Genomic DNA, 16665 nt, shown 5'->3' with positions numbered 1-16665 from the left:
ATACATAAAACGATACTCAATTGTCAGCTGTCAACTTGACTGTTAACCAAACTGAGGATTAAGCACAATACTGTTGATATACTTCAGCAGTGTGTCAATCTACTGGTGTCAATGGTTTATTAATCATTTAACATGACAGTTCATGCACCAGGTACTTTATACTCATATGCACATTTTAAGTGTTCATTTATGACAATGAAGAGAATGGAGAGAAAATATTCCTACAGCTGAAGGTCAAGGTCATGAACTGCTTTTCTTAACTTTAAACTGATCAAGAGATTTGGATGACAACTTCGATCATCTGGGTCAGATGAGCTAGAAGTTTATAATGTTTTATCACTCAAAAGATTACACATTAGTCTACTGTCAATATGGGTGAAGATGGTACCTCCCAATGTAGGTCAAGGTCATTTTTGTGTAATATTATAGCAGTTGAGGTATGTAGAAATGAATGCTTAATAATATAGTGGACCAGCAATACTCTAGATGCTGCTAGTCAGTAAAACTTGCAAGCGGTGGAACAACCCAGAAAATTTATTATCCGGAAGGTTTTGGCTCAGGGGATGAAAAACCTTTCACTTCAGATCATGGAGGGGTCAATAAACTGCATGTGATCATGCATATGTAAAATACACATTGCAGAATTACTATCCCTGATCAAGCTAACTATTGGAAACTTCGTAACAATAGTTGGTTTTTTAAAATGAAAATTATTGAATATATTTCTCATTTGAACTCCTACTTGCATCAATCTCTTCCTAGGTTTCACACCCAGCACAATTTGAAAGTCTATTTGCTCATGTGTTTCTTTGTGGTTTTAGTTTCACTGACGAGCTTAATTGGATCACTAACGACCAGGTAGCTCAATTTCGAGATCCAAAAACACATGACGAGGGTAAAGCATGATTTTCTGTCAATTAGTCCCACCTTCTGGTGATTGTGACGTCATCTTTATGTGATAATGCATGGTGATGTCATAATCACTGAAAAGTGGGATTATTTGACCGTAAATTGTACTTTACCCATTGAAACCCCTGTTTTGGTAGAGCAAATTCAGTTAGTGTTCAGAGGACCTGGATTTAAACCGCAGTCTATACCTATTACATTTAGCAAAACTGTCAAGCTTGGCAACCTGTTTCAAGTATTGGGAGTATGCCTAGCAGGGGGATGTATGAACTAATGCGAGTTGTTGTCTTCAGAAATAAAGACTTGCAGAAAGGAGGGTATACGTTAGTGGTCTGGGTCAGTGACCAGTAGCTCAATCAGTAGACCATCTGATTAGTGTTCGGAGGTCTCTCCTTTCTCCTCTCCTGTTACGTAGAAATACTTCTTGCTGTATGTTTTGCTGCCTGTTACGCTTAAATTATGTCAATTTGTTTCAACTGAAATTATCCTCAGAAATCATACACATCATGATTATTGATTTGGCATATATACATAATTGACAATTTGGCATGTATCTCCAAATTGACCACATGCATGATTACCAGTCGACCATGAATATTAGATATCGTGCTTTTCCTGTCGATGGAATAGATTTCTATTGACTATATAGTAATAGTATTAAATCAATCAAGCTTAACATGCATTACACGATTTATTTTCAATAACTCTTGCTAGCCCAGTATACATTAACCAATTTAGGCCTTTGACAGAGGAAATACTTTTGTTAGCTTGGTATTTAATTATAACATTGGTATTGAGCGATGATGAAGTGGGGATGTTAGCCTCAAGGCTGTACTCACTGTAGATTGTAATATTTGATCTCATCACCACTGTGTTCTACAAGTCAATCAAGTCGACATCAACACTCAACTCTACATCAATTAATCACTATTTGCAGAATTAAAATGTCTCCAGTTTTAATCAATATACATGGACAGTAGAATCAAGGAATATGCATATCAAATATCTTAATATGACCTAGAAAGTAAGTCAAGGTCATTTATTTGGACAATCTGATAACCTTGTATACTGGAGGATATTGAGATGAGCTATTCAATGTTATTTCATTTTATGTATTCTATATTTATGTGTGAAAGCCAGTCCTGGTGATTCTAGGTGACCTATATATATTTTTAATGTTTTGATGGAGATGAAGCTGGCCACATAATCAAAATTCATTTCTAACTTATAGTCAGCCAAGACCACAGATGTAGGACCAAGGACTCCAGGATTTGATTCAATAATTAAGCCAAGGTAATTGTGATTGACACACATACACAAATCTACTTGGAATGTTTACCAAAGCATTATACACTGTGGTCATGATACGATGTGTATCTCAATACTTAAACTGCAATACACTATGTCATGATACGATGTGTATCTCGATACTTAAACTGCAATACAATATGTATCTCGATTCTTTTAGATCATCTGTGTGGCAACATTTTGGATTTCCTTTCCTATTATTGGTGTATTGTTACAGCACTACAAAGGATTATCAGCTGAGAAAGCTACAATTATAATGCACAGTTTTAGATCATATCATCCACAATTGAAATTAAAGATGCAATGGAGTTAGGGCTGATTTGTTTTTTTTATGTATATATTCTATATGCTTGAATCTAGTGAAGACAAAATAGGGCAGAATTATTTTGATCAAATTTCATGTTACCAAAATCCTAACCTAACTAACACTTACATATATCTTCTCTGATCCACTTTGTTTTACAATAAACGCTGAATTCTTTGACAATGTCAAGAAGCATTTACTTCATGATTTCCATAAATTTAATTTTGCCTTTTGTTAGAAATTGCTTTGACATTTGCAATGCTCTAATATCCTGAAGGGATTGTGTGATAGATTTGATCTCAAATTTAGGGCAAATGAAGATGTTAATTTCATCTATACAAATGAATGGAGAATCTTGGAAGAAATGCATTCTAAAACTCTGTGATGGTAATAATATTACTGAAATGTAAATCTTAATCCTTCAATTGTACTACAGTTATCTGGGAAGTAGAGCGGTGAACAGCAATCACATGGATTAGTTGGTCTTTGTTCAATCAGCTGTATAACTGCGGTTCTGTACTCCATGAACTCTCTGATCCATGATGAACCAAGCTGTCAGTTTCTTACCACACAGTCACCACTCCTACATCTTTTTTTCCTTTGAGGGTGGGGGTGCTGAACAGTAGCGGAGTGGTTAAGGTGTTACTACATATCACTGCTTAGCCTTTAATATCTCAGAGTTTTGGTTCCATTCCCCTAGTCAGGTACTGACCACTGACCATAGGTCAATGGTTTTTCTCTGGATACTCCTGCTCTTGAAACTGGCACACTCTTGAAGGACCCTGCATTGTTGTTAATAGGATGTAAAACAAAACTAACAAATCTTACAAGATTTAGATGGCATTTTTCTCTGATACTGTAAATAGGAATTACACAGGAAGCTAAAGAGATTACCAGTATAAACACAAGATGCTGCTAGGTCTTACAAGAGCTTCACACAACATAATTCAGTTATGCTTTCCTCTTCTTTAAATGGTCAATTGTTATGCTTGAATACTGTAAAATAAATCACGTCACTGCCTAGAGTAAATTGCAAAGCCAATAATCAGAACTCATGTAAATGACAGTGAGGCTGTATTTTGCATGCTGGAATTGTATCAATCAGTCATTGATTTGCTGTCAGGGACGGACATGGGACTCGAGCTGGTACAAGAGATAACCAGCCCCTCACCATTAATAGCGGTAGTAAGTGAGGAATTTGTTCAAATATCCTGTCCTGTATTATCCCTATACACCTGACATGATGGGCACATATTAATTATTCACACTGCCCAGTACAAATGGCTGTGTGTTGGTAATAAATCAGGCACCATATATACAGCTAGAGATATACAGATAATGCTGTAACATTATTAGTGTATTGGCTGCCACACAGTATTTATCTTGACTCCAAAATACAAAACACACAAACGACAAACGTGAGGTGTATACTGGTTAAGAGGCCCTGCCATATTACTGCTAGCCCTCAAACTTTAGTTTACAAGTAAGAATCTCATGTAGGGTAGTTGCTTAATGTACTACAGCATGATAGGGGAACATTTGTCATGTGCATAGAATTCATCTCTTTGGGCTTCTTTGAACAATGTTAAAACCAAGCCCACAGAATCCAAATGTCACTTCAATCATTGAATCTAAAATTCTAATTGTTTGAAGTTGTTACCATTAAATTATAGCGTGTTTAAGACCAACAGAAGTGCATGTCATTAATGAAATTCACCCCTATCACAATATCTGTTGAGTCAGCGACTACAAAATTCAACTCACATACTTAAATGGCATGTCACATTTAGCAAGAGAACCATTAAAACAGTGCCTGCCAGCAACGTGATAAGAGAATCATACTCCATGAAAATGTTATGTGATTAAAAAAATGAATCAGATTTTGTTTCATGATCGGTAATCTTGAAATTGCTGTTTAATCTAACTGCAATCTAGGTAGAATACTAAAAATGTACTTTTTGTGATCTGCAACTGGTTTCCAATAAAAGATATAGGGTAACTGAAGTATCAAAAAGCCTTTGGATCTAACGAAGCTAGAATTTCATGTCCTGATAAAATCTTTGCTTTAATATCTAACAAATTCTTACGTGCTTGTCTAAGTATTTCCTTTACTGCATTTTATGATACACAGAAGTTTTATTGCCTGATCAAGAGTCTGAGCAAGTGAAACACGAACAACATAACTTCTTTGGATGGGAAAAGCTGCTGGGCACTAAAGTAGGATAAATATGGGACTGTTTCTCCTTTTTTATGCACACTTCTTTTGGAGAAACAACAATCAAATATATGTTTGATGGTAAATTACAAAATGTATACAGAAATTAAACAGAATAACAGCCTGAATATGAACAGAAAAGGTGATTGTTTGATCACTTTCACAACTGTCATTAAAAAGGCCAACTTATACTCCCTCCATTTTGTAAAAAAGGGGTATTATAACTCTAAACAAGAGCTGTTGGAGAACAGCAAAGCTCGCCTATTCAGAAGAAGTTGATGTTCAAGTATTTACTATTTAAACATGGAAAAATGACAAATTAACAGACTCAAAAAAACCTAAAGGGCCCAAAATTGGTTGTATTATCACGTTCAGCATCCATACACATTAGGAAAATAAAATTATAAACATTTATGATGACTTATGCTTAAACAATTGACAAAATAGAAACTTGCTCAAAAACTTTAAAATGGAAATATGACAAATTAACAGACTCAAAAAAAAACTAGAGGGCCCCAAATTGGTTGTATTATCACGTTCAGCATCTATACACATTAGGAAAATAAAATCATAAACATTTATGATGACTTAAGCTTAAACAATTGACGAAACAGAAACTTGCTCAAAAACTTTAAGGTGAAATGGGACGCAAACGCTGACGCCGACGCCGGGATGACAACATTAGCTCCCGAGCTAAAAAGGTAAATGTTCTGATATAGATGATGCACATCTTCTCTTTATAAAGATTATTGCCACCAAGTAGTATGCTTCTTCTCTAAGATTCATTGAAGTCACTACAGAAGTTTAGGAGGAGTAAAGCTATTTTGTAACAAAGGAGCATAACTCTGAAAAGTTTATCTTGTTCTGATAAAGAATAACTATTCAGATTGAATCCAGTACAGCCTCTCCCCCTAACTAAACGTAGCATTGCATGGGAATAACAGACTTACTTGTTCAGCCAGAGGTTTTAAACTGTGTGCATCAATTTCCTCACCAAAGTTACTGCCAACCTAAAAAGAGACAATCCAGAATATAAAATTACCTCTATAATGTTAAATTGACATGGTTAATGCTGTAAACATAGAACTAATATTTTCTTAATGAAGACAATATTTGATAAAACTATATTACATATTTCAAATTTACAAAACATAAATATTAAATCATTAATGATTATATTATACTAGCAAATTATACAATTTAATAGAATTAACTGGTTTTTTGTTGTTGTTGTTGTTTTTTTTTTAATATGTAGACCTTAAAGTTGAGTTCCAGTTACTACATGTACACTTGTACAAAGAAACTGCTCAGTATATATTCTAACATACAATCAATGACAAATAAATCTTTCATGTTTTCTTTGTTATTTCAAAAGTTAGTCATTACTAACCAAGCAGCATATAACTACAGTCAAACCTGTGTATAAAGGACACCCAGGGGACAAGGCTAAAGTGTCCTTTATAGACAGGAGTCCTTTATATAGAGGTCAATGTTTCGGCGAGTTATGTCCCCAGAGCGGTTCAACCTAAGCAATCTATCCATACAGAAATACATGTATTTGTCTCATTTTCTTTTCATTTTGTTCATTTTGGAATAAATGAATAGTAACGTAATTCTTATTTAAAGGAATTTGCACAGTATATTTATATTTTTCATTTCAATCAAATCAGAAAAAAAAAAATCTGAAACAATTATTTAATAAATTGTATATACAATGTAGTTTGTATATATATATATGTACATTGTATCTGTGTTTTTCTTTCACTTTCAGCTACATACTGCATATGAAATAATAAAAAAAAACAAGGTTATTCACGACAACTAATTTATTAACATCTTCAGATAAATAAAACAACCCTCTGGTAATTAATAAGTTAACATCAAAAATATCATAGAATATTTACTGTCTTCAGGTTAAATTTAAGTGTCCGCTTTCTTCATAGAAAGTGTCCGCTATACACATTCAATTTATACAGTGATTTTCATTCAAAAACGATGTCTTATTATTATGTCCACTATTTATGTCTGAAAGCTTGTTCGAGTGAAAGTTGCAGACAATCGTCTATGTCCGCTATGTGAGAATATTACCGACGTTCGGAAAATTTATTTGTGTCCATTATATGGAAATTTTACCGACTTACGGACTAAATTTAGTGTCCGCTGTCCGCATTGAGGAGGTGTCCGCTATATACATTACATTTATATAGTGATTTTCGTTGGGGATTCCTAGCACTATGTCCGTTATGGACAGGTGTCCGCTATTGCAGGTTTGACTGTATAGCTATCAATTTGATACAAAACCAGTTGGGAAAATTTGAGGTTTTCATAAAGTTGTCTAAAAGGACAAGTCACACAGTTCATCTAGCCAGCTATTTTGCAGACCAACATCATCCATTCCCAGAGCACAACTTTGAACACTTGGATTGGTTCTCTAACAACAGGCCGACATTGACCATAATACTGGTAGTATCTCCAATGTCGAGGACATCATCAAAACAGAGGGGTCTTAGACAACAAAGCTAGACAATAACGACAGAGAGGACTCTATGGCAATCTAAACAGACGCACCAGACTGATTTCCCCGAGGATGGTACCTCTAATGTAAACTATCAGTACAGACGACCCTGACTAAAGGTCACATATACTATCATGTTGTTGTATATGGATACAATTTGCTTCCAATCTTGGCCCATAACCCATTTGGATTAAAATTTGCTCTTTGTCAAACTATAGGTGCATGATACAGCAGCCTTCTATGGCTAAAATATTCATAATAAGTGAGAGTAGATGTTTCCAGTCAGAGACTAACACTTCCCAAAACATTCACTCCTGTTTTCTTTGTTATTTTCTTTATATAGAGGTCAATGTTTCGGCGAGTTATGTCCCCAGAGCGGTTCAACCTAAGCAATCTATCCATACAGAAATACATGTATTTGTCTCATTTTCTTTTCATTTTGTTCATTTTGGAATAAATGAATAGTAACGTAATTCTTATTTAAAGGAATTTGCACAGTATATTTATATTTTTCATTTCAATCAAATCAGAAAAAAAAAAATCTGAAACAATTATTTAATAAATTGTATATACAATGTAGTTTGTATATATATATATATGTACATTGTATCTGTGTTTTTCTTTCACTTTCAGCTACATACTGCATATGAAATAATAAAAAAACAAGGTTATTCACGACAACTAATTTATTAACATCTTCAGATAAATAAAACAACCCTTTAGTAATTAATAAGTTAACATCAAAAATATTATAGAATATTTACTGTCTTCAGGTTAAATTTAAGTGTACGCTTTCTTCATAGAAAGTGTCCGCTATACACATTCAATTCATACAGTGATTTTCATTCAAAAACGATGTCTTATTATTATGTCCACTATTTATGTCTGAAAGCTTGTTCGAGTGACAGTTGCAGACAATCGTCTATGTCCGCTATGTGAGAATATTACCGACGTTCGGAAAATTTATTTGTGTCCATTATATGGAAATTTTACCGACTTACGGACTAAATTTAGTGTCCGCTGTCCGCATTGAGGAGGTGTCCGCTATATACATTACATTTATATAGTGATTTTCGTTGGGGATTCCTAGCACTTTGTCCGTTATGGACAGGTGTCCGCTATATAGAGGTGTCCGCTATTGCAGGTTTGACTGTATAGCTATCAATTTGATACAAAACCAGTTGGGAAAATTTGAGGTTTTCATAAAGTTGTCTAAAAGGACAAGTCACACAGTTCATCTAGCCAGCTATTTTGCAGACCAACATCATCCATTCCCAGAGCACAACTTTGAACACTTGGATTGGTTCTCTAACAACAGGCCGACATTGACCATAATACTGGTAGTATCTCCAATGTCGAGGACATCATCAAAACAGAGGGGTCTTAGACAACAAAGCTAGACAATAACGACAGAGAGGACTCTATGGCAATCTAAACAGACGCACCAGACTGATTTCCCCGAGGATGGTACCTCTAATGTAAACTATCAGTACAGACGACCCTGACTAAAGGTCACATATACTATCATGTTGTTGTATATGGATACAATTTGCTTCCAATCTTGGCCCATAACCCATTTGGATTAAAATTTGCTCTTTGTCAAACTATAGGTGCATGATACAGCAGCCTTCTATGGCTAAAATATTCATAATAAGTGAGAGTAGATGTTTCCAGTCAGAGACTAACACTTCCCAAAACATTCATAAATAGAATCGTTGTCAAGGAGGCGAATTAGACTTATTCCGATATATATCTGATATAGATTATATGAACATCTATACAGCATAGTACGTAGTATTGCCACCAAGATTCATTGAAATATTTTTAAGAGTAGTCGGTTGTTCATGGTTCGTTGTCTTCAGATGGACAACCTTAATTCAGTATTAATTATCGATGTATCTAAAAGATTTTTTTTTCCAAAACATCAACTAAGCACTATGCATAGAATTTGTATTGGTGACTAGACTTGTCCTATTATCCTATATTCAATAGAACTGTAATTATATAACAACAGTATTTTGAGTTAGACAGATTCCAATATATCACCGATGTATCTGTCAGTTAGCCATGCTCTTAGGTTAATAAGAGCTATTCCATATGTAACACAGGTTCAACCCTCTGTAGTAACATGAACCATGTCACTGTATTAATAATTCAAGGTTTTTGAAAAAATTTCAATTTGTTTACTCTAAACAAAGTGACATGCATTGTTTTCATTTAAATAAATTATTGATAACCCTAACCTGGAATGAATAATGAAGTCAATAGCTTTATGTAGGACACATTGTTGTATCATTGTGTACCGGAAGTGTACTTTTGTCTCCCAACGGAAACCTACACCTTAAACATTGATCAGGGACTGGCTTGCATGAAAATTAAAATGGTCTGTTATGTCAATCATCAAAGAAAACATTACTACATGAGTACAGCCACAATGGAAAATATTTCAATACATGGAATCTTATACATTTGCAATAAATTGTGTATAGTCTGTCATTGTATACAGTGAGTGTTTAGAAAGGTATTCTTTCAACATTTATTAGGGTCTGGCCTTAAAATCCAAAGGGTCTGTGTATTATGTTGATCCTCTATCAACAAGCAAAACATTTCTGCATGAATGCAGTTGCAATGTTAAGTTTTATAGAACTTTTCATGGGTCTTTAGCCAAATACAATGAGTTCCTGACAGTGCTAAAGAGAGCTGTTTCCAGAAATTCTATTGGTCCTTTTAAAATTTTATGAGTATATGACTTGGGATGCACACATTGATTGATCATAGTGACTGCAGCTGCACCACAAAATATTTTGGTATGGAATATGATATGGAGTCATAATAAACTGAGTGTAGACACATATTCTGAGCACACAATAGTTGGACAAGGCCTTACCCCAGACAGAAACCAGGATAGCAGTTTTATTTATCAGACGTAGCCATGACAGTGCCAGCTCTACAGCCAGACTAAATGTCAATAAAATCCTATTGATATTTCTACCATTTTAATCACCCACGTAAGTGCTGTGACAAGATATAAATATCACTTCACCATAATCATCTCTTCTATTCCAAATCATACATGTTCTGTTGTCCAGATAACGGGTTCGAGATCTCCTCTAAAGATCATCATGTGGCTCCAGAATCCACTATTCTCTGATTCTACACTAGTCAGGCAGATATATGAATATGCATGGACATGATTATCTACGGCCCTAATCCATAACAATTAACTACAGACTAAACTTTCCTTTGGTTTCATGGTAAAGCAAACTTTTTGATAATACAAAGATGTACATGTAGGGCATGGACAGAGAAACCCTGAAGGAAAATCTCTTACTTGAAATCCTGTACTATTATCAACATCATATACCATTTGAAAGATATCTTACATCTGTTACAATCAGCAATAGGTCTTCTAATTAACTGTTGTGTATTAGCTTTCAGATGAGATGAAAATTGATGACATATACCTCAATTACACAAGTGCAACTTGTATCTTCCAGAGGTTAATTGTGCCACAATAAAATGGTGAAATATTGGATCTGCAAGCATGGCTATATTTACTCTGAATTTTTGTGCAACTAAGTTGGGGAAATGATCTTACTGAAAATGTTCATATATTAAAACGGTAACTGGCATATATACTCACCACAATCAGAGCAATACACTCTCCCGATGTACTGTCAATCACTGGGTAGCATAACACTGTAAAACAAAGAAAACAAATACTCAAAAATATTAATCTATTAATTGATGTCTTTAAATATTAATCTATTTGTTACATACACCTGTCCTGTTATCATCATGAGATATCATTATATTTACCAAAATAAGGCACACAATAATAATTATTGTAGTGTACGTAATCGATGAAACAACATTTTTTAGAAACTTGGTATGATGGAGATCTAATTATTGTAATTTCTATTGTCAGATACAATTCCAAATCCTACAGTGAAAAGCACCAAGTAACAATGAGACCACCCTGAATAATTATAAAAGTTACTTAAAGGCAAAAACCTTATGTCGCATTATAACTTTATTTATTTAAATATGAGAGCTGTAAAGATTAGGATCTTTAGAAAGTTTACTAAAACCCTATGATAAAATTTGAGTTTGAAATTGCAGATATAAATCCATAAACACCTTTAATTGTTTCTTGGCTACCCTTGCCTATTTTCAAGGCTACCCCTCCCCCCCCCCAAAAGTTTTCATCAAAGAGCATTTGGTGATTTAAAGCTGGCAATCTTTTTAGTCCCTTGTATGGTTTTTTAGACAGGTTGGAATCCCTATTATCTATATTCCAGAGTATCAATTGTACAACAAATGGAATATAGTATCAGGCCACTGAAAGAATTTGGTGTGGCTAGGGACAGAACTTGATCACCTCAGAGGTTTGGCACCATAGCCTTGGCAATATATATAATCCTATAATGTACCAGATTCAAATAAAGCAAATAAAGTTTATAGATGATCCTGATACATCACAATCTTAATGTTCTTCAATGCCATCAATTAAACACATGCTGCTCATAAATCTCTGAAATTTTTCATCATTAAATCATTTCAAAGCCAAGGATCGAAGCCTTATAAACTTTCCTACCAATTTAATTAATTAGATACATGTGTTTTAATCAGATTTCATCATTACATTAAATTATAATAAAACTATAACTACACATTAGAAATATCAAAATAATCAAATTTTTTTTTAATTAAAGGTTAAAATTTATATAACTAGATTTATTTATTTGTATTATAAGTCTATATTGTGTGTGTATACTAGCAACAAAATTTAAAACCACTTTAATTACATACAATAAAACTCTGCAATACCATTTTATTCTCATTAATTAAGTTGATATAAGTAGATTATGTAACCACTTTTGCAATGACTGCACTGAACTTAATGATGATTGCTGATATTTATTCCCAAAGTCCACATGAACATTCTGCAGCTAAAACAAGTGCACATGAACTTTAAACATGATAACTGTCAATGTTTATTTTAATAACAAAAATTATGATTTGTTTATATAATTCTAATGGAAACATCAAAAGATTTGTTCAATAAGCTGCTGCTAAAATTATGTCCTTTGAAAATTAACTCTGGTTATAAAAATGACAATAATAGGAGTTTAAAGGTCTACTATCATAAAAGTGCAACAAAATTTGAACAAGAGATTCCAGAGGAATCTTGGCGTCCACCAAAGAATGAACTATGTACAACAATTGAAAGATGTATCTCTGCTTTTCATACTTCAACTATCAGAATTCAAGATGGTGGTCTGTCGGCTATCTTGTTGACCAATCGTTCCAAAATGAAATATGCACAACTAGCTAGAGCCCTTGGGGAACCTATATATGAAAATTTGAGACAGATTCCTTTAGTACTTTGTGAGAAATAGCAGTAACAACCTTCAACTATCAAAATCCAAGATAGCAGACCACAGACCACGTTTGAAAGGCGATTTGAATCATTTTTGTCTAAAAATGAAAATAAATCCTGGGTATTGTGGACATGTATATACATATATCTATCACATAATCCACGTAATATGCTTACCGGATACAAGCTGAAGCCGAACCGTGAACCGGTTACCCGTTCTAGCACTAGATTTTGCCCGTGTAATATTTTTGCGTATGTCACTAGCGTAATAATGACCTGAAGCGATTTTCATTGGCTAGAAATTTATTGTGACTTCAGACAGGAACAATAAAATGACGTCAGGAAAAATGATGTGACGTCGGATTTACGATGACGGTGGGACAAAATGGCGGCCTCTGCTGGATTTTCGTAATAAATTTTGACGTGAAAATCTTTGTTATGTAGGTATTTGTAGGTATGTGATAAAAAGTATCTTAAATTTGTGTTTATTTCATATAAGATTTTATGAAACTCATCTCAAAGTTTGAATTTTTCCTCGCCAAGGCTGGCAAAATAAAAAACTTCTTAGACTCGTTTCATAAAACCTCATATGAAATGAACACTCTTGTAAGATCCTGTATATATTTATATATAAGAAAAAATTCTCAATCATAATAAATACTTCCTTAAAGAATGACCTTGTCCCTTTTCTATAGTATCTGATCTTCTACACATGCAAAAAATGATGAGAAACCCTTCATACTAAAGTGCTTATTATGAACACACTCGTGGTAATGTGTCTTAATATTTCATATCATTTGCTCATGGAGTTCTTCCTTTCCATTTTCCATTGAGATACACCTAAGAACCAGTTGTTGAACTCTATTGACATTTAATCTGAAGAGACAAAAACTCACAAGCAATAGATGTGTCCATTATGAATACTCATGTGGAAAATTTGAACTGATCATCATCCAGTTATATCAATTATCACAGGGAACATTTACATCATTGCCAACAATTATGTTGCCAAAAATTATGGTAAGGGTTTCTAACAAGATTCTTCAAGTTTTATAGATATCCATTTGTATTGCTCAAGCTTACATTTATTCCTGACCACATGACCCTGCCTCCAAGTAAAATGCTTGCTGATAAGCTATATGAAACCAAAATCATTTGAACCATATTTTCTTTCAACAGAGCTGTGGTTATATTTCAATAATTACTGTTGTTATATCAAAATGGTAACTGATATACGTCGTAGAATGAAGGAGAGAATTCCAAATCTGTTCTTATTTGGAAGGAAAATGGCACAATTTGACCATAGGCTATAAATTGTTGAAGATAATATATATAATTCATTTTTCATAAATGTTTGAATTATTTAACCAAAATCAGACATGATTAAACAAATCAATTTTCTCCAATGGTCAATTGACCAGCAACTGCTTATCTTTTTTGATCTGTTGATATATACCCAGCACCACTTAAAGGTCTTGCTGACAAACAGCATCAGCTGCATATATCCACTATAAAAACACAGTTATTCCATTACTTGTTCCAGGATCCTGCTGGGTAAAAATATTTACATTTAATCAGAATGCGGATGGGACCTAATGGAGAGCAGAAGGAAACACTGTCCGCCGGTAAACAATGTCCATTTCCTGTTGGCTGGAACTTCCCAATGGATCAGAATCCAGGGATAATAAGTTCCATCCAAAACTGCATCCATCTTTGTCAGAGCTAGAAATTTTATACAATTCAAGTCACATTCACATCATGTCGATAACCTGTCAGAGAATGCATTACTGAGGGCTGTATAGAGAGAGGACGTGGGAATGCTTAATGGATCATTCTGATGGGTAGGCATACACACATAACTCAGATGTCTGTAACAACACAAGGTAGGCATAGACATATACCTCAGATGTCTGTAACAACACAAGGTAGGCATAGACATATACCTCAGATGTCTGTAACAACACAAGGTAGGCATAGACAAATACCTCAGATGTCTGTAACAACACAAGGTAGGCATAGACAAATACCTCAGACGTCTGTAACAACACAAGGTAGGCATAGACACATACCTCAGATGTCTGTAACAACACAAGGTAGGCATAGACACATACCTCAGATGTCTGTAACAACACAAGGTAGGCATAGACACATACCTCAGATGTCTGTAACAACACAAGGTAGGCATAGACACATACCTCAGATGTCTGTAACAACACAAGGTAGGCATAGACACATACCTCAGATGTCTGTAACAACACAAGGTAGGCATATAGACACATATCTCAGACGTCTGTAACAACACAAGGTAGGCATAGACACATACCTCAGATGTCTGTAACAACACAAGGTAGGCATAGACACATACCTCAGATGTCTGTAACAACACAAGGTAGGCATAGACACATACCTCAGATGTCTGTAACAACACAAGGTAGGCATAGACACATACCTCAGACGTCAGATGTCTGTAACAACACAAGGTAGGCATAGACACATACCTCAGACGTCTGTAACAACACAAGGTAGGCATAGACACATACCTCAGATGTCTGTAACAACACAAGGTAGGCATAGACACATACCTCAGATGTCTGTAACAACACAAGGTAGGCATAGACACAACCTCAGACGTCTGTAACAACACAAGGTAGGCATAGACAATACCTCAGACGTTGTAACAACACAAGGTAGGCATAGACAAATACCTCAGATGTTGTAACAACACAAGGTAGGCATAGACACATATCAACCTGTACAACAGATAGTCTGTAACAACACAAGGTAGGCATAGACACATACCTCAGATGTCTGTAACAACACAAGGTAGGCATAGACACATACCTCAGATGTCTGTAACAACACAAGGTAGGCATAGACACATACCTCAGACGTCTGTAACAACACAAGGTAGGCATATAGACATATATCTCAGACGTCTGTAACACACAAGGTAGGCATAGACACATACCTCAGACGTCTGTACAACACAAGGTAGGCATAGACACATACCTCAGATGTCTGTAACAACACAAGGTAGGCATAGACACATACCTCAGATGTCTGTAACAACACAAGGTAGGCATAGACACATACCTCAGATGTCTGTAACAACACAAGGTAGGCATAGACACATACCTCAGATGTCTGTAACAACACAAGGTAGGCATAGACAATACCTCAGATGTCTGTAACAACACAAGGTAGGCATAGACACATACCTCAGATGTCTGTAACAACACAAGGTAGGCATAGACACATACCTCAGAGTCTGTAACAACACAAGGTAGGCATAGACACATACCTCAGATGTCTGTAACAACACAAGGTAGGCATAGACACATACCTCAGACGTCTGTAACAACACAAGGTAGGCATAGACAAATATCTCAGACGTCTGTAACAACACAAGGTAGGCATATAGACACATACCTCAGACGTCTGTAACAACACAAGGTAGGCATAGACACATACCTCAGACGTCTGTAACAACACAAGGAGGCATAACAAACCTCACGTCTAACAACACAAGGTAGGCATAGACACATACTCGACAACAAAGGTAGATCCTCGAGTCTGTAACAACACAAGGTAGGCATAGACAATACCTCAGATGTCTGTAACAACACAAGGTAGGCATAGACACATACCTCAGATGTCTGTAACAACACAAGGTAGGCATAGACACATACCTCAGATGTCTGTAACAACACAAGGTAGGCATAGACACATAGATGTCTGTAACAACACAAGGTAGGCATAGACACATACTCAGACGTCTGTAACAACACAAGGTAGGCATAGACACATACCTCAGATGTCTGTAACAACACAAGGTAGGCATAGACAAGACGTAACAACACAAGGTAGGCATAGACACATACCTCAGAGTCTAAACAAAGGTCTGTAACAACACAAGGTAGGCATAGACACATACCTCAGATGTCTGTAACAACACAAGGTAGGCATATACTCAGAGTTGTAACAACAAGGTACATAGACAAAATACCTCAGACGTCTGTAACAACACAAGGTAG

General features: G+C 35.1%; 1 protein-coding gene across 4 annotated transcripts in view; it reads right to left on the bottom strand.

The window, feature by feature from the left end:
- The window catches only part of LOC138327951 (cGMP-dependent 3',5'-cyclic phosphodiesterase-like), a 115369-nt gene that overhangs the window by 61656 nt on the left and 37048 nt on the right, over positions 1-16665 (bottom strand). For all 4 annotated transcript variants that reach the window (XM_069274458.1, XM_069274457.1, XM_069274454.1 and 1 more), the window contains exons 5-6: positions 10892-10947; positions 5684-5743 (exon numbers count right to left, since the gene is read on the bottom strand). In XM_069274458.1, the coding sequence (XP_069130559.1) occupies positions 5684-5743; positions 10892-10947 (116 nt within the window). The remainder of the gene's footprint in view (positions 1-5683; positions 5744-10891; positions 10948-16665) is intronic.

This window comes from Argopecten irradians, chromosome 7, assembly GCF_041381155.1.
Source record: "Argopecten irradians isolate NY chromosome 7, Ai_NY, whole genome shotgun sequence".
NCBI classification, from domain to species: Eukaryota; Metazoa; Mollusca; class Bivalvia; order Pectinida; family Pectinidae; genus Argopecten; species Argopecten irradians.
Note: the sequence above shows the minus strand (reverse complement) of the source record. Positions and strands in the feature narration are given on the sequence as shown.